General features: G+C 44.4%; 2 protein-coding genes and 1 pseudogene across 3 annotated transcripts in view; 1 reads left to right on the top strand and 2 right to left on the bottom strand.

Moving 5' to 3' along the window:
• Nucleotides 1-1026: 1026 nt before the first annotated feature.
• On the bottom strand, nt 1027-2308 carry LOC116099950 (annotated as a pseudogene).
• Nucleotides 2309-7755: 5447 nt separating this feature from the next.
• LOC116098221 (probable N-acetyltransferase CML1) lies at nt 7756-8581 on the top strand. The gene has a single exon (XM_031380903.1). The coding sequence runs from the start codon at nt 7756-7758 to the stop codon at nt 8455-8457; it is 702 nt and encodes a 233-aa protein (XP_031236763.1). The 3' UTR covers nt 8458-8581.
• Nucleotides 8582-12625: 4044 nt separating this feature from the next.
• Nucleotides 12626-23380, bottom strand: part of Tprkb (TP53RK binding protein) — a 13484-nt gene continuing 2729 nt past the window's right edge. Inside the window, exons 2-6 of one of the 2 annotated variants that reach the window (XM_031382400.1) lie at nt 21459-21552; nt 18728-18890; nt 15713-15835; nt 13938-14114; nt 12626-12944 (exon numbers count right to left, since the gene is read on the bottom strand). In XM_031382400.1, the coding sequence (XP_031238260.1) occupies nt 12858-12944; nt 13938-14114; nt 15713-15835; nt 18728-18868 (528 nt within the window). In that variant the 5' untranslated portion in view covers nt 18869-18890; nt 21459-21552 and the 3' untranslated portion in view covers nt 12626-12857. The remainder of the gene's footprint in view (nt 12945-13937; nt 14115-15712; nt 15836-18727; nt 18891-21458; nt 21553-23380) is intronic. The other variant, XM_031382401.1, reaches the window with a different exon arrangement.

The following is a 23380-nucleotide window of genomic DNA, read 5'->3' as shown; positions in this document are numbered from 1 at the left end:
TTTAGCTGTTTTGAATTAAAAAAATATGTTGTCTCACTGTGCCTTTAAAATGATTTTTAAATATACAATTAATATATATTATATGTATTTAAAATTGCTCTGATGTATGTGGTGGTTTGAATAGGTATGGCCCCCATAGACCCATGTGTTTGAATGCTTGGCCCATAGGGAGTGGCACCATTAGGATGTGTGGCAGGCTTTGAGGCCTAGGCCTATGCTCAAGCTACACCCAGTGTGTCTGCTGCCTGCAGAGCAAGATGTAAAACTCTCAGCTCCTTCTCCAGCACCAGGTCTACTGCATACTGCCATACTTCCGGCCATGATGATAATGAACTAAACCTCTGAAACTGTAACTAGTCCCAAATAAATGTTTTTCTTTATAAGAGTTGTCATGGTCACAGTGTCTTTTCATAGCAATAAAATCGAAACTACATTTGAACATGTGTCTGTGTATGAAGCCACAATGAAAGAACAGCAAATCTGTAATCCTTTCCATCCAGATCTTTTCCAAAGAATTACTACAGATCTCTTGTGGCATTGTAAATTTGTTTTATATAAATGGAGTCATAGTATGAACTCTTCATATGTCTGGCTGCTGTTAACAACTGCAGATACCATTCCCCAGGAACTCTTTTGTTTGAGATAGCATCTCACCATGTAACTCTAGCTGGCCTGGAACTTGCTATGTAGATCTGGCTGGCCTCAGTCTTACAGAGAGCCACCTACCTCTGCCTCTGAGTGCTGGGATTAAAGGTGTGCACACCCAGCTCCAAACTATTCTCTACCTCTTTTTGAGACAGGTCTTGGAGTCCTTGGAATTTGCCCAGTAAACTAGGCAGGCTGACCAGTGACCCCGGGACTCCATTGCTTCTGCCTTACTTGAGCTGGGACTACAAGCACCAAACAGAACTCCAGGACCCCACTCAGTGTTTTTTTATGTGAGTTTTAGGGATCCAACTCAGGTATCTGACTTGCAAGGCAAGCACTTTATCAACCCCCAGGATTCACTTCAATTTTTTTTAGGAGATCTGAAGTGATTTTATCTTTATTTCCTTCACTTTAAGCCAATCATTAAATTTCACAGTGATTTTTAGGTGGGGCAGAGGAAGCTGTCTTTCAGAATGATGGAGGCTGGCCTCGCTGGGGAAGCTGGAGGAGCATGGACTGCCCCGCTGGCGTAGGTGATGTTCCCAGAGCGGCAGAGCTGCAATGCCCTCAGCAGCTTCCAGCTCAATCAGGCCATTACCTGCTGTGGCCAATGAGTTGACGATCAGCTCAGCTGCCTTTAGGGTCACCAGCAGAGATGATGGCTGCGGCCTTCTGCTTCTCAGCCTTTTCCACTACAAATCTGGCTCTCTCTGCTTCCTGCTGAGCCACCTATTTGGCTTCTACTGCCTCTGTGAACTCCTTCCCAAAGGTCAGATGTGTCAGGGACACGTCATCCAGGATGAGTCCAAATGTTGCTGCTTACTCTATGAGATCATCACTCACCTGCCTGGAGACAGCTCTCGATGGGTAATCAATTCTCCAGCCTCAAATGGAGCCACCACCATTTAGAAGTGATAGATGGCAGTACCTGTTCATCATGTTGGTGTAGATACGAGGAAGCTGGCTGGCCACTGGCTGGAAGAGAATACGCAGTGTGATATTGATGTTCTGCAAGTCTTTGCTACTAATGATGACTGGTACATTTCATGGTTGAGAGCAGCAGTCAAAGATAATTGCCTTCTGTACCCAAGGGATGAGAAAGTGAGTCCCTTCTCCTACCACAATGTCCTGTATTCCACGGAATCCATCAAAGATGACAGCTCTGTATCCAGCATCCACATTATATAAAGCAGAGTCCACCACACCTCCTGCTAATGGCAGGCCAAACTTTCTGATGGACTCACACACCTTAGCAGCCACGACTCCTGCTGCTTCCACTCACACCTGCTCTTACTCTGACCTCCACAGGAATTCTCACTTCAAATTTTTAAAGCAATAAACTTTTGTAAAGTGCTATTATCATTTTATATACAGAACTTTAATATTTGAAGCTGTGTATTTTGACACTAGTTTTATAGTTCTTCTGTTGAGATAAGTCTATTTGTGTAGAATGTCTTATTTTGAATTTTTACTTCATGACTAAGGTCTCTTTTGAGTCTCTTTTCATATGGCTTGTTTGATTTTTTTTTTCCTTTGACATACTTTTTGTTGTGTTTATAATGTATTTTTAACTAGGTTTTCTCCACTACTTTTTCTGGATGTCAGTCCATATAGATGGATACTGTATAGATGTATAGAGATGGTTAGAATGTACCATCATACCAACCTTATTATGTCATAATGAATTTAAAAATTAAAAGCAAAATGAGGTTGTAGCTCAGTGGTAGAGTGTCTACTAGCAAAAAATTCAGGGTTCCACACACAGTTTGTAAGCCTGCAAGCCAGTTTTCTCAGAATTCTTAAACTGTTGCCCGAAGTGCTGCTCTTCCAGATACAAGCAAGACTTCCTTCCTGACATCCTTCTGTCACTGATTCAAAATGGCCCTTTATGGTGTGCTTTCTCCACTATCCTAGTTAGGACAGTAATGCTGGCATCCTAAGCGTTCCCACTTTCAACCTCTATCTTTATTGCACACATCACCAGACGCCTTCCACGTAAACAAAGTATTGATAAAAGACAAACGCCAACAAAGGAAAATAGAAAAGAAGTTATGGCACGTTTAGTCTGGCTGGGGGGGCTCAAGGCAGCCTCACACACGACCTTCCTAACCTACTCGGATATAGAGATCACACTTTAAAGTGTTAGGTAAGTCCCAGAAGCAAGTCGCTGAGGAGGGCTCTGGGGTCTGGGGGTGCTTCGAGCGAGTGGTGGGACAACGCGAAGCAAAGTGAACACTGGTTGTGGGTTCTCTAGTAGTGGAAAAAGTGTGCTCACTTTATTTCGGTTAATACTTTCCTTATCACAGTAAACCTTCAGTAGACTTCAACTTCCAGCCTCCACCCATGGCTCCCGCAGGAAGGTTCCTACAGGACTATTTCCTTCCCAGCACTATCTGCCCTCACACGGGAGGAGTCAGCTGAAGCACTCTCGGGACGTTGACCTCCACTTGGGCGGAAACAGCACTTCTAGAACTGGAGGGATTTGCTTCCGGGGGACGATCGTCTAAGCCGCGTGGCAAAGTGATAGTGGGTACTGCCCAGCCGGAGCCTCTGCTCTTTCCTGGCGGACAGTTTTGTGGACGAAGTGTGCGTGTCTTTGGCAGTGTTTGTCGCGAGCCCTCCTAGGCCGTGGGTGGAGAGCGACAGTCTCTGGAGCGCGGCTCGGGACGGAAGGCCGCTCGGCTGCGCGCGCCGGGGCGTCCCCTGCAGGCGATGTCCGAGGCTGAGGCCGGAGCTGCCGCGTGCAGACAGAGCCAGGCCCGGCGCTGGGAGGGAGGCGCGTCGGAGTCGCCCCCACCTCTGGCTTTGCCCGGGCCAGCGGCCTGGGCAGGAGGGGCCCACGCAGGAAGCCCTGAGGACAGGGACTGTTAGCGTCCAGAATCTGCCTACAGCAGATATGTGGGCGGGTCCACAGACCTGTCGCCAGGGCAACGGCGACCATATTCCCAGAATCCATTGGGCTCAGCTCCCACCTTTACCTACATTACTACGTCACCACACATATAAATATGTGGGTACTTTCCTCCATCTTTCTCTCTCTCTCTCTCTTCTCTCTCCCCCTTCTCTCTTCCTGCGCTGCTACCCCCTACCCCCTTCCAATTAAACCTCTTACACATGAAACTGCCTGGGCCTGGTGTCTGCAGACGCTTCCTGCCGCGACTCAAAACCCATCAGGGACGCCCTGTTGGAAAGCCAGACCAACCTAAGCAGAGGGCAGTCCATGCCATCCGGGCTGGAGAGGAACTCAGCAGGGTCCAGACTCTACGTGCTGGTCCCAGTGACACACACACACACCCCAACCATTGGGATAGGCTAGACTCGCATATTGGTGGTCTGATATTGTTTTATCAGGATACTATTTACAAATTACCCCTGCCCCTTTTGTGTTAAAAAACCTTAGACAATTCCAGCAAATCAGAAATGAACATTTAATTTGGTATTTGCTCTCCTCAATCTTTTTTTTGTGTGTGTGTACAGGTTTTTAAAAACACTATAGTTAGTGCTCCATTGCTGTAGTCCCAAGCACCTGGGAGGGAGAAGCAAGAGTCTTGTGAGTTCCAGGCCAGCCTGAGCTACATGATAAAACCTTCAAAATATCCAAAGAATTACAACAAGGGTCCCCTGGTGTGCTCAGGTATAAAATAGTTGAGACACTTTTGGATCACCTTTCAGCGACCAAAAGCTTTCTTTTTGCTGAATAAGTCCTCTCTGCTCAAATAAATAAAAGAAAATTCCACGGTTTAGCTGTACTTTTGTGTTTTGTACATTTTGCATTCATGTGATTTAATTTGATGTCATTGCTGTTTCCATTGGGGGATGGGAAGGCAGGGCTTTGTGTAAGTACACATCTACAGAGCCAACCATGAGCCTACATCAGTGGTTCTCAACCTGTGGATTGTGACCCTTTTAAGGTTGAAAGATCCTTTCACAGGGCCCACCTAAGACTATGAGAAAACATATATTTATATTTCGATTCATAACAATAGGAAAATTGCCGCGGACAGGGATTCCTTACGGGGGTCCCTTGTTCCACGGGACTAGAGATTCTGGCCAGGTGGGCACGGGATTCGGCTTTGACAAACAGACTACACACAAGTGGTGTAAGATCTGAGTGTATTTCTTTAAAAATGACATGAGGCTTTTACAATCATTGTAAAAGAGAAATGAAAAATCTGGCAGCTCAACAGTTGACGTACATCTGAGGCTATCTAAAACATACTGGGTCTAAAGCAGCAGCTATCTCCTCTGAACTGGTGCCGCATCCCCCGGGCCCAAGTGCTCTGGGCCCGGGGGACTGCGAGAGATACATGAATCTGAGTCCTAGCCCATCTAAGTTCTAGTGCTAGTCCTGCATGTGAGTCCAAGTCCTTCTTCTCCCAGTCCTAGCACTAGACTGAAGTCACGTAGGCAAGCGACCCACACACACCAAGGTCAGCAGGGTCTGGTAGCTAGGTGTGAAGCAGGAGGAAGAGGGGTGGAGCCTTCCCTGTTGAGGTATTCTTATGCTAATTCTCTGGTTCTTGCTGGAGGCAGGAAGAGGGGAATCCCGACCTAACATTATAAGCTAATGTCCTAGTGTGAGGGAAACCTTTCAATTACTCTCTAGTACTTAAAACATTAAACTAGGATAGTTGGAAACATTGTGTCGGCCAGGAGACAATGCCCAATCTTAACCATTTACAAATCATTACTTGGGGTAGCTTTATATGCCTAATTATGAGGCCATGTTGATGATTGGAGAGACTAATTCTGGAACACGTCTGAGTTAGGGGATATACCAGCGACTAGTTTGAAATCCAGGAGGCACAGAACTCCTTTTGGATTCTTATTGCCTCTTATCCTTTATCAGGATTTTATCCCCGATATTATGGATGTGACTGGAGTAGACAAGTGTGCGTAGCAGAAAATTACAGTCATGGAGTAGTACCAAAATAATTTTATGGTTGGGAGTCACCACAATATGAACTGTGTTAAAGGGTGGCAGCGTTGGGAAAGTTGAGACTGTGGATTAGATGATCAGCTGCAGGCTGGTCCCTACCTGGGAAGCTGTGCTGCTTATCCCTAGCTGAATGGTGCTGACTCCTTATCATTTCTGCCCTAAAGGCACCTCAAGGTGATTTAGATCTCACTGTCTGGGCTGTGTCATAATGGACATGCCACATGAATCTTAGGCCAACTGCTACTGCTGATGGTTTGACACTAATAAATGTTCCCCTTGCAAGCAATAAACCTACTAGGCCCACAGTGTTTTGCACAGAGAAGATCTTGAATAATTGAGAAACGTGTTTGTTCTTATATCTAACTTAGCTATATGACAGGGTTCCTCTTGGGAGCCGGCACTGACTGTTAATTTCCAGGACACTTTGTTGGCCAGAGACTTTTCCAGCATGCAGCCTACACACCCGGGGACCCTCATTTTGTCAGGGCCATCCACACACCTCCTATCACACCTGGCAATCAGCTTCCCAGCTAAAGGCACGAATGGCTCCCGGTGCATCTGGAACGGGACATCTGCACTACTTGACTGTGTGTGGGTCCTGTATTCCAGGTCCCTGCTGGTGTTAGCCACTCCTGTAAAGACCTCCTTTACCAGCCTCGGGAGCATCCCTGCTTCTCTCCCTTCTCTCCCGTCATGGCTCAGGAGACCAACCTTTTCTGAGGTGTTGGTTCTGGGTGTCCTTTCTGAAAAACCTTGATACTTACATCCAGACATCTCAGCATCTTCTTCTCTGGTCCCTTTACAGCTGTAATGGTGTCCCATTCTCCCCTCAAAAAACAAACAAAAAAGCCAAACAAAACAAACAAACAAACAAAAAACTGTTGTAGCTTCTCTACCTTTTTCAGAGAACCTGCTTGCCAGGCCACAGTGGGCCTGGGTAAAATGGTGACAGCACAGTTCTCATTGGCCTTCAGGTCGAGGTTTGGGGCAAAGGCAGAGAGTATCCCTTCTACAGGGACAGTCTATAGAGAAAGATGTCCTTCTTGTCTTAGGGAAACAATGTCTCAGCTAGCCGATGTGAGAAGCATGATGTGTAAGCTCTGAGCAGCCCGTAGAGCTCATGTAGCTGTCCCTGTCCAGGGCCCACCATCTGGATGGCAGCATAGTTGGGGCTGAAAAAGGACACTATGGCGGAGTGAACGCTGATGATGAGGAGGATCAGGAGGGCAGTGTGAGGAACCTTAGGATCCATTTTATCAGGACCAGAAACAGCATACGCAGAGAAAAGCCCATAAGGACCTTGTTGCTGTGGGAGGAGCTGACATCAGGCCACTCTGAGCAGTTCCGTGCAGGGACTTCCAAAAGGGCAGAGGAATGCTGCAGCCTGAGGGGAGTAGTAAGCAGGTGGCAGGTCTCCCCTGAGGGTGAAGCTGATGGGCAACCACATCCTACTTTTCTCTAAAAATTATTAGCCCAGAGTTCAGAGGTGAATGGACATGACTAACCTGCTGTCAGGTCTATGACCCTGTGCTTTATGATTAACAAATATCCAGGAACCAGCTAAAGAACTGCCAGCTCAAGTCTGCTCAGCAGTTGTGAGGCAGTCCTAAACGTCTCTCTCCTGAACTCCACCAGAAGCTGAAGCCATTCCAGACACTCTTGCTTGTGTAGCAGTGGGTAAGACATAAACAAGTACAGTACTGTGGGAAGGGTCCCAGTGTGGGCCTGGAGTCCGAGAACCTAGCTGGAGCTTCAAGTTGGGGGGAGGGGCTGTAGAAAATGGTTTGTTGGTTTTTACAAACTCAGTAATCTAAATTTTTAGAATCCTTGGGAAGGAGATTTTGCAGAATGACGCAGTTGGAAACACAGAATGCCTGCAATCTATAGTCCACAGACAATAAACAAAAGCTCGGTCTGAGGAGTCTATCTGCAGCGCTGTGCTGTGTTTGTGTCAAGAGGTGTAGAAAGCTTCTAGTAGGGTGAAGAGGGATATAGTTACCGAACAGACATTCTGCCGGTGTTAGTGTCCTGCTTCCCCTCTGGTGTCAGCAGAAAGACACATCCTAAAGCAGGGCCTACTTGGGTCTGGGGAGGTTGAGGGAGGTTGTGAGGGGACTCATATAGCTTCTCTCTTCTGTAGGACTCAGGGAAAGAGTGCAGGCAAGTGAATGCTGAGATTTGAGACCCAGAAGTCCCCCATGGTTCCTTATCACATCCGCCTGTACCAGGACAGTGACCATAAAAGTGTCGTGGATGTGTTCACCAAGGGCGCAGAAGAATACATCCCCTCCACCTTTCGCCATGTGCTGCTGCTGCCCCGAACCCTCCTACTCTTACTTGGGGTGCCCCTTGCCCTGGTCCTGATGTCTGGCTCCTGGCTGCTGGCTGTTTTATGCATCTTCTTTCTGCTCCTACTCCTGAGGTTCCTTGCTGGACAGCCCTGGAAGCAGTATGTGGCCACGAGTTTGCAGACAGACATGGCTGACATTACCAAGTCTTACCTGAATGCACATGGCGCCTGCTTCTGGGTGGCTGAGTCTGGGGGGCAGGTGGTGGGTACAGTGGCTGCTCTGTCAATCAAGAATCCTCCATTAGAGAGGAAGCAGCTGCAGCTCTTCCACCTGTCTGTGTCCTCACAACATAGAGGACAGGGGATAGCGAAAGCACTGGTCAGAACTGTCCTCCAGTTTGCACGGGACCAGGGCTACAGTGATGTTGTCCTTGAGACCAGTACCTTGCAGCAAGGTGCTATGGCTCTCTACCTGGGCATGGGCTTCCAGAAGACAGGCCATCACTTCTTCATAAGTATGTTCTGGAGGTTAGTGGATATTTGTGCAATTCAATTAAAGTACTCCTTCCCTTCTGCCTAGGAAGGGGGGCTGTGACCTTATGTTCCTATGCAGCAAGCACACTTCTCTGCACTCTGCTACAGGAGCCAGTGAACCCCAACATGTCAGTGTGATTAACAATAAAAGCTTGTTGGTGCACACCAGATTCTAATGCATGTGATGGTTGAGTCGGGGCTTATGGGCTCTGCCACACTCTGGGTTTCTGGCAGACTTATGTTTTACTAAGTCCAACATCACTGTTGCATTATGAAAAAAAAATGCAAAATAACTACTGCATGGCTAGAGAGAACAGCTCACCTAGCTCACCTGTGCAAGCATCTAAGTTGGCTGATGGGTCAGATATTTGTGTGCCTAGTTCCAGCAGGCCGGTTAGGCAAGGATCAAGAGCTTTGAGAGCAGCCAAAGTTAAAGCAAAGAAGAAAGAAACAAAGGTATCACCTGCAGGACATGCAAGACTTGGAGACAAACGTAGATTGTGCTTGCACGACCTGCAGAGTCACAGAGCAGAACTGGGTGTAGACTGAGAAAAGAACCAGCAGAGTCACAGACCAGAGCTGGGTGTAGACTGAGAAAAGAACCAGCAGAGGTAGTTTTTGTCATGGCAGAGGAGTAGGAAGTTGGTGAGACTAGACTAAGGACTGATTCTGTGGAGAAGATGATTCATGGTGGCCAGTCTTGTAGAACTGTTGTTGTGGGCTATCTCACAGGCCAGCATCACTTTAAGTAGGCCTGACATACAGCTCTGCATTTCTAAAAGGACATGGGGATGGAAGCACCCTACAGCTGGCACTCCTGGAATTCAGGCTATGTCAGGAGCCATAATGGGACAAGCTAATCACTAGCAGGTGATCTTCCTGAGATGGCCTGCTTCAGATTATTATTAAGCAAGGCTGTGAGGGACTAATTTTAGGAAAGATTCCTGCTACTAATATGCTTTTCCTGTCATTATTAAACATATGTAACAATCACTAAGTAGTAACACACCCCTTCAGAGCAGATCTCTGCAGATCCACGAAGATGTAGTATCTTGTAGTGATGCTATATAGACAAATAGATAACTTAAGTCTTAATGATGATCCTATAAGAATTCCTAAAATTCTATCTGTGGTTATTAGGCTCTTTTATAGTGGGATAGCTACTAGGTCCTTTCTGATGGTCAACACTGCGATAAGAACTCTGCCAGTCTCCCAAATGTCACCAGTTAATTGCTCTTAGATAGTCACCAGACTTTCTCCTACTCAGGGCATATTCCAAGAGGTTGTAAAACAATTAGCCAAAGGTCATAAAAAGGGAAATAATGATAGGTGCTAGGGCAGAAGATAAAATATTGACTTGGTTATCTATACAAAACTTCACTAATAACTTAGTTACAGTTTTAAACCTTCAGTAAATCTATGGAGCTGAGATAGGTGATGGATGTTTAGCCAGATAATTACTTCTAATGGTATGCATGTAAACATTCTGTTGTAAACTTATGATTTCAACATTTATGATTCAATTTATTTCAAGTTCAGTTTATGATTTGATTTTTGTGTGGACCTGTGATGGACTTTGTAACATGTGATGATGTATTCTGAAAGATGGATAAGTACTGAGGACAAAGAGAGAGAGAATTTTTCTGCCTTTCCCCACTTAGAGTAGATATCTTTTCCCTTTCCCCACTTAGGATCTTTTCGTTTTTCCTCTTAGCTTTCATGGGAAACTTTTTTACAACTTAGTAGTAAGTTCTATAATCACTCTTCTAGATGTCTTTTCTTCCTTTGACTGCAGGCTGAAAGTTAGAACCCAGCAGCTCCTGCTGAGATAGAACAAAGGCTATTTACTTAATCCTTTGCTGTTTAAGGAAGATGTGCAGTTTCTGGCCTCAGAGGATCACAGAAGGCAGATCAGCTATAGTAGCATAGTAACTTAGACTCAGATAAGTAAACTTTTTATTATTATACAGCAACCCTAAATATCTTGTAAAACCAACTCTTACCACCATATAGTGAGACAAAGTCTTACCCTCCACTGCACTTTTCCTCCTCTGCTGCCTCAAGAAGAATCTACAAGAAAGAAGAACCCCCTCCTGCCCCGCAGGTTGGGGCTGGCCCAAAGAAAGGCTCAATCTAGTCTGAGTTCAAAGGCTTAGGAACTCCAGAAGTTCAGGTGCTTTGTGCATGACTGCCATCTTGCAAACCTCTGACACAAGGCTGTGATGGGATATGGTGCTGTGCTTATGTATGCAAGGCTGTTCCTGCGTCTCATTTAGTTTCTCTGTAATCTGTGACACTTGGGCACACTGAGGGTCCTGCTTCATCCTGGCATTGCCTCTGATACAGCTTAACTCCAGAGGGGTCAGTCAAGCCAAACTTTGCCCTGGCCCGCTGACAAACCTTGCCACTGACCAATTTCAACTATACAGAGACCCCTTGCTATGCCACAGGTGACTTGGTTACTAGGACTATACATCTCACCCTCTCTTGCCATGTGGGCCTCCTTGACCCTGGCTGGCCTTGATCACAGCAATGTTCCTGTCTGTCGTCACCAAGATCAGCCTCCTTGGGCTTCTGTGAGACCGTCTCCATCACACTAAGCCCAGCAGTATCGACTCTAGAAGTCTGCGTCCCATGAGCTAACATTCCAGGTGCACACTCAATGCGGTCCCTGTGACAGCCCATGAGGCTGAGCTAATAACATTCCAGCTGCACACTGAATGTGGTCCCTGTAAAAGCCCATGAGGCAGGCACACTGAGACCATGTACCGCCTCCCCACAGTAGAGAGAAGAAGAATCAAGATTTCTTTCATTTCAGACAATCTTGTGCAAGTATGCAAGAGGCACTTATTCTTTGTTCTGCATTATCCTCTGCCCCCCTCCATGGGGGCTTGTCTGAACACTCAAGAGGTGTGACTCAGAAAGGAATTCTGGGTATGGGGTATGTCTTATCATCAAGGCGGGAGCATGGCAGTGTTCAGGCAGGCATGGTGCAGGAGGAGCTGAGAGTTCTACATCTTCATCAGAAGGTGAGAAGACTGGCTTCCATGAGGCTAGGAGGAGGATCTCTTAAAGCCCATGTCCACAATGACACAAGGCCATACCTACTCCAACAAGGCCTCATCTCCTAATAGTGCCACTCCCTGGGCCAAGCACATTCAAAGCACCACAGGGTACCTAGAGAACAACCCCAGAACTACACTATGAGAGGGCATCTGGCTTTGCAGACCAGGAGCTCTAGAGGGGACTGACGGGGCAGAACTGACTGTGCTTGTGGGAAGAACAAGAAGTCACCATTTTGAACTTGTATGAGTGAAAAGAGGTGAGCAATACCTGTCACTCCATGTGGATGCTTTTAGGCTTCTCTGCCCTCCCAGAGCTTCCATCCAGCTGTGCAGTAACCTAAAAGCCCAGGTTGAGAACCGCCAGCAGAGGGCTCCTAAAGCACTGCTGTGGGTTTCCCTCTGATCACTACTGCCTAAAAGATAACAAAATGTTTCCTTCTGCTGTGCTGAGCCAGTAAGCTTTAGGGCCTGACTGTCACTGTATCCTAACGAATTCTGGTTAGGATCCTATCCTCAACTCCAGGGCTGCCTGCCACTTGTTCAAGTCAAGGCTTACTGGACAGAGGCCACTCACTATGGACCTGTTCCCTGTGGCTGCTTTCAGCCTGCAAAAGTGGTAATTGCGGCAGGAACAGATAGACTTTGAGGGGCCAAGTACTCATCTGGCGCTTCACAGAGCTTTGCTGACCCCTGACCAATCCTATCTTGACGGATACATTCCAATACAAGATAAGGTGAGGGGAAAAGGAACCATCAAACATGGCTCTGTACTAGTTACATAACGCTGGGCTAGTCAGTTAATATTGCTATACTCTTTTAGCTGCCTCTTGTATAAAGTGGACACAAAGACATATCTACCTAAAAAGTGGCTAAGAGAGTTAAATGAATTGTTATTTATTTATTGAGATAGGATTTGACATAGTACTTTAGGCTGATTTGAAACTTATGGCATATTCCAAGCTGAACTCAAACTGTGGCTTTATCCTGCCTCAGCCTCCTGAGCAGTGGACTGTAATAGTTACCACACCTGGCTTAGAGTTAAAAAAATTCTTATGCATAATACTCAGGATGCAGAGTTTAGAAGAGCAATGTGAAGAAGCTAGAAGTACAAGGTGAGTGACAAATGATGGAAGACCCTTGAGCACTGAAGCCTTCTCTAGGTGCTTGCGCTTTTTATTCCAATTGTATAAATATGAAATGTCTTGAAATACAAGCAGAAGACTAGCTGACAACGGCAGAGGCAGTGACAGGGTTAACCTTATGGAAAGTCCGGCTGGTAGTGGTCTCTCCTTCCCTTTCCTGTGACGAATATGTCAATTTATAACCAGGAAAGAAAAGCTAGTGATTAACTGTGCCATTTTCTGTTGACATTTTAAACATCTTATAAAACATCCTTTGTTGACATTCTACAAATAATACCATCCAATAACGTCCCAATCCTCTCTTCTTGTGATGATAGTTTATATATCTGTAAAAGTGAATGACAGTCTATGAATGCTATGTCCACGTGCTCCTAGTACATAAACATATATAGTGGCTTTATCATTTTATTATGGCATTAATGATCTGAAGTCACAAATATATTTAAAGTATTCAAAGTTGTTGGTAATTTGTCACTAATGTCAAATATTCTTTTGAAGTAGTTGTTAATATAAAAAAAAACAAGTTGTCTGAGCATATAAACAATATTTGTATCGATTTTTTTTTTTTTTTTTTTTTTTTTTTTTTTTTTTTTTTTTTTTTTTTTTTTGGTTTTTCAAGACAGGGTTTCTCTGTGTAGCCCAGGCTGTCCTGGAGCTCACTCTGTAGACCAGGCTGGCCTCGAACTCAGAAATCCGCCTGCCTCTGCCTCCCAAGTGCTGGGATTAAAGGCATGCATCACCACCGCCTGGCCTATTTGTATCAATTTTGAGTCCACATCTAGCTACTAACTTCATAAAGTCATTAAATATTGAAAGAGATCCCTTTTCTTACAATTTTCATTCCACATCTGAGTTTTCATTTATAAATACTTTTCAAGAATTTGTAAAAATATGTTACTATTTCTAAAACCTTTTAAAATTTTACTTATACAGGTGTTTTGCCTGTAGTATATATATTACATGTGTGTATTCCCATGAAGGCAAGAAGAAGACATCGGATTCCCTGGGAAGTGGAGGCAGAGATGGCTATGAGCATGCCAGGAATCAGCCTGGGGTCCTTGGGAAGGACAGCAAGTGCTCTTAACTGCTGAGTCATCTTTCCAGCCATGCGCTAGTACTTAAAAGTTCAAATGGTATTGGGAATAAGAGAGGAGGTAGATATGAGAAAGAGCAGTACAGGATCTGTATAAATGTAATGAATCCCATTATCTTATACGCTAACTAAATGTTAATCGTTCAAAACTCAAACAACAACAGCGATGAGCGAGCAGTGTCAGCAGAGTCCATCTACTGAATTCTTCAAAATGTGCACTACAAACCTTCTTGACCTCCGAGAGCCTTGTTATTTCTGCAAGACTTTCCAAAGGTACCTGCTGGCCTTCCACTTGAGATATTAGGTGTTCCTGATGTACTTGTTTGCTTCCATCTTCAATGTAGACAATCAGAACTGAAGTGTTATTTTCTGAGATGCCAAATTTCTTTAAAGCCTCTGAAATCTATGAAAAAGACACAAAAGACCATGAGCCAGCATCCTGTCTGGACTCTGTCCTGGCCTGCTCAGTCAGCCTCCCTGTTTCTCGGTGGACCTTTCCCTTCAACGAGCCCCTTCCCGCACCTACTACTGCTGCCCCTGCTCCACTTCCACTTTGCTCCTCTGGACCAAGTCCAGACTTTTTGGCTTTGCACACAAACACCCTTGCCTCTGTCTCCAGGTGACTATTCCAGACCAGTTTGTATTCCTCTTGTCATTTGTCTTAGGGTACTAAGTTTTGTCTTGTTCATTTTCAAGATTGTATTTGGTTTTTCTGTCCCCAGAGCTGTGTCTTAAATAAGAATGATATTCTCAATTATTTCCAACGATTCTATTAATGAATTATGAAGCCATGCTGACTGATTTTATGAACTTTGTAACCAAGTGTGGTTTAATTCATGCCAAAGATCTAAGTTTTCCCTTTGATATTAGTTGCTGGTTATTAACAACAATAATACTGAAATTTCATCACCAGAGTACAGACATCATTTCCATGTGTCACACACAGAATGTCATTACCTCAATAGCTAGACTATTAACTATATATAGATAGATAGAGAGAGAGAGAGAGAGAGAGAGAGAGAGAGAGAGAGACTGAGACTATTGGACTGAGGAGAAGTCTCAGTGGGTAAAGCATTTGCTACATGTGTCCCATTCCCTAGCACCCAGCATAGCCAGGCACAGTAGCAATCATCTGTAATCCCAGTGTTCCTACAGCAAGATAGGAGGTGGAGACAGAAGAACCCAGGAAGCTGCAGGCCAGATAACCTGGTGTCCACCACAGCAAAAACAGAGACCTTATCTGGAACAAGGTACAAGGCAAGGACCAACACCTGAGGTCATTCCCCAGAGTCCCAGATGCACTTCATGGTACTCAGACACCCCGACACCTACACATGAATATGCATACCCCATAACCACATATATACACACATGTATACGAGTTATATATATGTGAGTGAGCAGATGTCAACGGCTCTAACAGGTCACAGAAAGTTCCAAGTACTGACTATGAAAAAAAATACAGATTCCACCTCAAGAAATTTATATGGAATGCAGGGCAGTGGTGGCACATGCCTTTAATCCCAGCACTTGGGAGGCAGAGGCAGGTAGATTTCTGAGTTCGAGGCCAGCCTGGTCTACAGAGTGAGTTCCAGGACAGCCAGGGCTACCCAGACAAACCCTGTCTCGAAACCCCACCCCACCCCCCCACCCCCCGCCAAAGGGAAGAAATGTATATGGAGAATGACACAAAATGTATCTATACCTCACATTCTATCATGTGGGTTTCTGTCACTTTCTTAAAAATGCTCAGGGGATCTACTTAAGACAACATTGAAAGTGCAGATGATACCAGCCCCATGTAGTTTAAACTTTGACAGATCAAGAAACCAACTCCACACCTGTTTGCAGTGCTAAACATCTCCGCCCAGACCTCTCTACATAACTACTTTGGCTTAGTACTAACAGCTTACTTGGAGAAACCTAAGTGTCACACTGGAACAGGGTATGAGCAAGCACAGATAACAAGGCCAACAGAAATAAAGTCAATCACCACATCACATTATTATTTGGGGAGAGGTTGAAGATAATTTCAGTCGCCAGTGTTCTTGTCTTCATTTTTCCCAGTTTGTGGAGATGAATGGCTTTGTTCGCTGCCACAAGTATCTGAAATGGATCTACAATCTACCAGGGAGAATATAAATGTTAGCACAGAAAAATCAGGAGTGTCCCTAACCTTGTGCCTGCCTGAGGTAACTGTAGACCAGCTGTTTATTGATCATGATTTTATGGACTATATTTAAAAACTATGACCTTAAGGGCTGTTGCAACACAAAAAGATTGCATAACTTTAAAGCTGCATAATTCTTGTAAGCTAATATAGAATAGGCCACAACCTAAACTTCAACAGCATTGTTTTCTTCAATCCCCACATACTCAATGAAATCAGTTACTCACAGAATAGATGAGGTACCTGTTGCTTACCTTGTGGGAACCAGGCAAACCGCTGTCTCACCTATTGGAGGGAGACAATGCAGAGCACTCCCCTTGAAGGACTGTTGGGATATGCACAATGCAAAGAACAATAGGCTTCTTCCTAAATCTGGTGCCTTAATGCTTGCTCTTAACCACTCTGCTCTTTGTGTTGGTTTGAATCAGAATGGACCCCACAGGCTCACATACTTGAATGTTTGGTTCTCAGTTGGTGGACTGTTTAGAAAGGACTGACTGGAAGGTCTGCTGGATAGATTTTATGTCAATTTGATACAAGCTAGAGTTGCTGGAGAGGAGAAAGCCTCAACTGAGAAAATGACTCAATAAGATCAGGCTCTATATAGGCAGGCTTGTAGAGCATTTTCTTAACTAGTGATTGATGTGACAAGGTCCAGGCCAGTATGGGTGGGACTACCCCTAGGCTGGTGGTCCTGGGTTGTATAAGAAAGCAGGCTGAGCAAGCCATGGGGAGTGAGTGAGTAAGTGCTCTTCTCCATGGCCATCAGCTCCTGCCTCCAGGTTCCTGCCCTGCTTGAGTTCCTGTCCTGACTTCCTCTGATTTGTTTGATGAACAGTGATGTGGAACAGTGTAAGCCAAATAAATAAGCCCTTTCCTTTTCAAGCTGCTTTGGTTGTGGTGTTTCATAGCAATTGTATCCTAACTAAGACAGAAGTTGGTATTAGGATAGTGAGATGCTGCAGTGAAGGACCTGGCCATGTTGTTTTGTGGAATGACTTTTGGGATAGAAGTCAGAGTGTTGAGAGTTCAGTGAACTGTTCTGTAGAAGTTTGGAAAAAGTAGGGCAGAAAATGGAGGCCTGGTTTGTGAAGTTTCAGAGGGAAGCAAAGACTCCACAGGGCTTTTTATATGAAGAATCTGCTGTACCTGATCAGCTGGAATTAAAGAGTCAGCCATAATTAACAAGAGACCAGCACCACTGAAAAGGAATCTTTGTGTTACAGGGATAACTGATGCTGGTTAGCTGGAACTGAGAAACTAGCAGTGATTAAGAAGCTGTGTTCCAGAGGGAGTCAGGGTTGTACCTTATGCTGGCAACTGAACTCTGCAAACTGAAGAGCCCCCCAGGTGGTACCAGTTTTGGAAGCATGAAGGGGTCATGGAGAGTAGCTAAGGTTGGGCACTAAGAGAGGTCAGAAAAGGCCACTGGTGAAGGGAAGGTGTGGCCTGGTTGCAGGAGATCCTAGCACTTTGGAGATGCCAGTATACAGCAGCAGTGGCACCGAGGCTGCCTGAACTTAGGACAAGCTGTGTATGCTAGAGGGCAGAGCCGGAGAAGCAATGCAAGCCCTCTGAAGGAGCCCAGAAGATGATCACGGATCCCAGATACTGACTGGACACTGTGTTTACACAGCTGGAGTGTTTGCTCTGATTGTGACTGTGTCTTGGTTGTTCTCTCTCTCTCTCTCTCTCTCTCTCTCTCTCTCTCTCTTTCTCTCTCTCTCTCTCTCTCCCTCCCTCCCTCCCTTCCTCTCTTTCCCTCTCCCTCTCCCTCTCCCTCTCTCTCATATCTAAGTACACTGTAGCTGTCTTCAGACACACCAGAAGATGGCACCATTATGAATGGTTGTGAACTGGGATTTGAACTTATATGGTTGCTGAGATTTGAACTCAGGACCTTTCAAAGAGCAGTCAGTGCTCTTAACCACTGAGCCCTCTCTCCAGCCCGGTTCTTCTCTCTTAAAGTAAGAAAGTATTTATTTTTTATTTTATAGGAGACCTATTTTACAGGAAGTTGAGAAAGCTTCCCTTTTCCATGTCCTTTATATAGGCTCCAAGAAGAAGGTGTGGCCCAGACAAGAGGCGGATCTTATGATCTCAAAGGATCTAGGTTAAAGGTGTGCCATCTCACCTCAAAGATCTGGATTAGGAATGGATCTTCCTACTTCAAACGAATCACTTAAGCAAAGATCCCCTCACAGGTATGCCCAGCCATTTGGGGGGTTTAGTTCATTCCAGATGTAGTCAAGTTGAGAACTAAGAAGAGCCATCATAGGAGATGTGGCCTCATTGGAGGAGGTGTGTCAATGGAGACAGGCTTTGAGGATTCACTGATGCCACTGGGGTATGAGGTGTCATCGGCTTTTGAAACCTCAAAGGCCACAATAGGTTCAGTTGTGTTCTCTACCTCCATCCGGTGGGACAGATGTAAGTTCTTACTACTGCCCTAGTGACATGCCTGCCTGCCTGCCTGCCTGCTTGCCTGCTGTCACACTCCCCATTATCGTGGTCATGGACTAGCCTCTGAAACTGTAAGTGCTTTCTTTCACGAGCTGCTTTGGGTATGGCGTCTCTTTACAGCCACAGAGCAGTAACTAAGACACTCTGCTTCTTCTGCAGACTCACACTTCATATATGAGAAGCACAAAACACATGTGCTCGCAGCTAGGCCACAGCCCTTCCTAAGACAGGATACAGCATCTTAAACTCTATTTGTTATTTTAAAACACCCAAGTGTGACTTGGGCAAACATTTTTTACCTGAATAAAAAAGAGTTATAAGGTAAAATGAGCATATTCTTAAATGTCTGCCTTGGTTAATTCATTTCCATATTTTGTACTTACCACATTGGGGTTTATCAATGAACCATCAATAGATCCTTCCATGGCCTTTTTTCTCAAGTCTCCTGCATTTTTTACATCTTTAAATAACAGAAGGGTCACCCTGCACTCAGGAAACAAGTCCAGCTGCTGTGATAACTGCATTTCCTAGACAAGGAGGATTCTCCTAGACAAAAAACAAAAGATCAACAGGTTTTTATATGTAAAAGATTGTCTCCATCTTCCTGACCCAGTTTCTCCTTGTCTGCCTTTCTCATCTGACAGTCTCATTGTCATATAACTTGCTCTGTATTTCCATCCCCCTGCCTCTGCCCCCCAAGCCCTGGAACTGCATACAAAAACACACCCAGATGTAACTATCTTAACAAAATCCTTGCATTCTACTTTACTGTCTCTGCTCTAGCTTAATCTCTGTTGCTATGCTGAGACACTCTGACCAGAAGTGACTTAGGGGAGGAAAGGGCTTATCTGGCTTATAATTATAGAAACTCAAAACCACAAAGGAACATTGTTTGCTCACTCAGTTGCTGGCTTCTGCTTAACTAACTAGATTTTTAATACAGTCTAGGACCACTTGCCCAGGGAATGGTACTGCCCATAGTGGGCTAAGCCCTTCTATATGACAACAATTAAGAGTCAGCTCATCATAGATAGGTCAATGGATCAATAGGATCTGCACAATCCCTCAATTGAGAGTCCCTTCTCAGGTAACTCTGAAGACTATGTCAGGCTGAAATTTGGAGCTAAAAAATTAATCATAAACTACAGAATTACTAAGGTAGAAAGGTCCATTTCCAGAGCATCTTTGGGATCTCTATAAGGTGTGTTTCTAACTGTGCTGAGCTGTTTCTAGTCCTCCCATTTCTGGGGAAAGGCCAAGGGAAGTGGCTGGTGCCCTGCTTGAAAAGACGGGCAGCTTCTGTGCACGGTCAAGAGACCACTCTCCTCACAGATAACCAAATGCAGGATGCCAGGAAATGACAGATCACAGATGACCTAGAGCAGTAAGGAGACCTTAATTTACCATATTCTTCCTAGATTCCTCATCTATTTTATTTATACTTTAACAAAGCCTGGCCACAAATATTAAGAAAAATTTACAAAGTACTAATGTAAAGGAAGTACAGGGTTGTGCTCAGCATGAGGCCTCACATATTGTAAATGATGTCCTGGGTATGGCAGATATGCTATACATTACAAAATAAATAAATAAATTTTAAGAACCATTTCAACCATCAGTTTTCTTTTTAATGATGAGACACTGAAGTTAGGGCCTTTCCAAGGCTAAGCACACTTTACTGTTGAATGACATCTCCAGCACCACCTTACTGATTCTTTGGTTTGGCCATTCTGCTAGGTTCTAGTCATCTGTTCATCTTTGGGAAAACTATAAGGTATAGTTTTCTTTCTTGAGGAACTAAGTGGAAGTTTGATGATGACAAAATAAGATGTCCTTTTTATCATCTTGAAAGGCTAAGAACAACCTATCCAACCAATGGCAAGGTTTGGTGTGACTAAATTGGGCTAAAAGCTGTCACGTTCAGGGAGAGTGGGTGTGTCTGACTCATTTGCCTGCTCTTGGGACCCTTTTCCTCTTACTGGGTCCTACTGGTTACCTCGTCCAGCCTTGATGTGAGAGTTTCTGCCTAGTTTTATTGTATCTTGTTGTGTCATGTTCAAGTGATGTCCCCAGGAAGCCTGTTCTTTTCCAAAGGGAGATGGGAGGGAATGGATTTAGGGAAGAGAGGAGGTGGGGGAGGGATGGAAGGAGTGGAAGCTTCGGTCAGGATATATTGTATGAGAGAAGAATAAATTTAAAAACTTTTTTTAGAAAGTTGTCATGTGGAAGCTGGAGAGATAGCTCAGCGGTAAGAGCACTGATTGCTCTTCAGAGGTCCTGAGTTCAATTCCCAGCAACCACATAGTGGCTCACAACCATCTGTAATGAGATCTGATGCCCTCTTCTGGTGTGTCTGAAGACAGCTACAGTGTACTCATATAAGTAAAATAAATATTAAAATATATTTTTAAAAAAAGTTCTCACGTTGGTGGGGATAATGGCTTAGTGATCAATCACTCTTCAAGCATGTACAAGGGCCTGTTCAATTTTTAGCACGATAGTCTCAGATCCCAAACAAAACAAAATCAGTGTTGTAGTGTTGATTTGTGGTTTACAGTAAGTAAAGCCGCAGAGATGAAAAACAAACAAAACGTGACTAAATGTGTCACTTTAATTTTGTGATTCTCAAGCTCTGGGGCAGGCTGGCCTGGAACTTGCAGTCCTATGGCTGCCCACACCAGCAGTGCGGGCACAGTTTGTTCCGCCATGCTCAACCTATTCTCAGCCTAACCGAGAAGTTTTTGGAAAAGCTCCTCGTGGGACTGGAGAGACAGTTGAGCACTTTTGAGTATTTGCTGTTCTTGACTTGAGTTTGGTTCTTAGCACTGATCTCTCAGGAGGCTCACAACCACTTCTAACTCCAACTCACAGGGATCAGACACTTCCTTCTGGCCTCCATGGGTACCCATCAACATGTGCGCATGTATCTGTAGGCACACATTTACACATAAATTGAAAATAAAAGTCTTAAAATAATTTAAAGGCTGCTCATAAAAAAAGATAGTGAAAAGAGGGTCTGAGAAGACAGTTTAGGTGGTAGAGTGCTCGAGTAGCATGCACAAAACCTTGGCTTCAATCACCAGCACTGTAAAAGCCAGGTGTGATGGTGCTCACCTAGAATTCAGTGCAGGGGAGCTCAGAAGAGGGGGATCAGAAGTTTAGGATTGGAGGAGATTGGGAGCATGGGTCTTCATCGTCTGGAAAATGCCTAAAAACAAAACAAAATGTGTCTTTAACCTTCTCTTGAACATAGGTAATCCAAGCCCAAACTACCCTCTCCAGCCACCCTGCCAGCAATTTTGACAGAGGCCTCTGTTCCCATCATTCAAACTGGAAATCCTTATCTTAATCCAAATACATGAGGCTGAGCTTACATGGAAAGAAATGTGTGCGCTTCTAGCCTTGGTCCCTGAAGACACAGCTAGCAGCAGGATCTTTCATGTCAACTATGCAGTGACACCCGCATTAGATAATGGTGTGGGGATCTGTAGAGCAGGAATTAAAGGAGGGACCCCTGAAGTCACTGTCGCTAAGGATCAAGACAGAAAAATTGGGCTCAGGCTGAAATCAAACGATGATAGTTCAGCTAGTCTAGGCTAGCACTTCACTGCTGGTGTGAGTTTGGAAGAGAGGTGACCCAGATACATGGTGAAAACTCTTTAGGCTGGAGCCCTGATAAGACGCACAAGGTGCTCAAAACAGGCTTTAGAGAGAAGATTTATAAGATGACTATTTGAGACAGATCCCTCAAACAGATAACCATTAAGTCTAGGGATAGTTAGTAGTGGACATATAAGTTTTAGCTTTAAAAGTATATAAAAAAAATTCATCCTCAGTGTAAAACAGTCCTGTTGACAGAAACAATCCTCTTCATTCATCAAAACTTGAGTGAAATCAATGGACTATGAACTTCTGTGAAGTCACTGGACTGAAGGACTCAAAGACATACCTGCAACTGTGGTTACAATTACACTCAGGCCTACTTTTACCTTTGTGAAAATTACTAAGCTTTACAAAGACCTACTTCTAAGGTTCAGATGCCACGAACATGTAAACACAGCTGAGCTCTGTACACATGAGGCTCCTCTAGAGCCAGGGAACATGGCTCTAGATGTAAGATGAAGGCCTTTTCATCTTACATTATGGTGGGAATCTTGTCAGATTCCAGATGTAGCCTGTTCCTGGTTTTACAAATGTAAAACTATCAAAAGATTTACTGAATACTCTAAAATAGTGTCTCTCCTGGAAACCTGATGCTTTTTTAAGATCCTGATTAGGACGATCGGCAGGCTGTTTTTACTGCAAGTGAACTATAGTGCTCTTTGTATTACTTTAGCATCTGTTTTAAAATATGTAATAGTAGACATTACCATAGTCTACTTAGGGTAGACTGCCTTTGATAGTTGTTTTAAGTTGTCTTGGTTGGTTTGTGTAAAATGCCAATTAATCAATACTGGTTAATTCTGTATGAGCATTATTTCAAGAATTTCCATGATTATCCCTAAAATTCAACTATCTTCATTTAATGTGTGTCAACTGTTTTTTAACTATGATGAGCATCAGCTAGGCATAGAGGCACATTCCTTTCATTCAGCTCTCAGAAGGCACAAGCAGGTGGATTTCTGTGGGTTTGAGGCTAGCCTGGTCTACATAGTGAGTTTCAGAATAGCCAGAGCTACATAGTGAGACCCTGTCTCAAAAATAAACAAAACCAAAAAGCTATAGTGAAATTTACAATAAAACCCAAAATATAATAACTGTTGCCATTTATAAACCCAAAATGTTGGCTAGAGAGATGACTTATGGCCCAAACAACAAGAACTAAAACACTGGTTCTACATTACACTTGCCTGAAACAGCATAGCTGGTTATTTGTACTTGAGATTTCCTAGTACTTGTATAATTGAAACCACTTCCAAGGTTGACCTATCACTTTCTAAGAACAAACTTTACATATTTAATGAAAAACTTCTGCCGGGCAGTGGTGGCGCATGCCTTTAATCCCAGCACTTGGGAGGCAGAGGCAGGCGGATTTC

Source organism: Mastomys coucha, unplaced genomic scaffold (assembly GCF_008632895.1).
Source record: "Mastomys coucha isolate ucsf_1 unplaced genomic scaffold, UCSF_Mcou_1 pScaffold20, whole genome shotgun sequence".
Lineage (NCBI taxonomy): Eukaryota > Metazoa > Chordata > Mammalia > Rodentia > Muridae > Mastomys > Mastomys coucha.
Note: the sequence above shows the minus strand (reverse complement) of the source record. Positions and strands in the feature narration are given on the sequence as shown.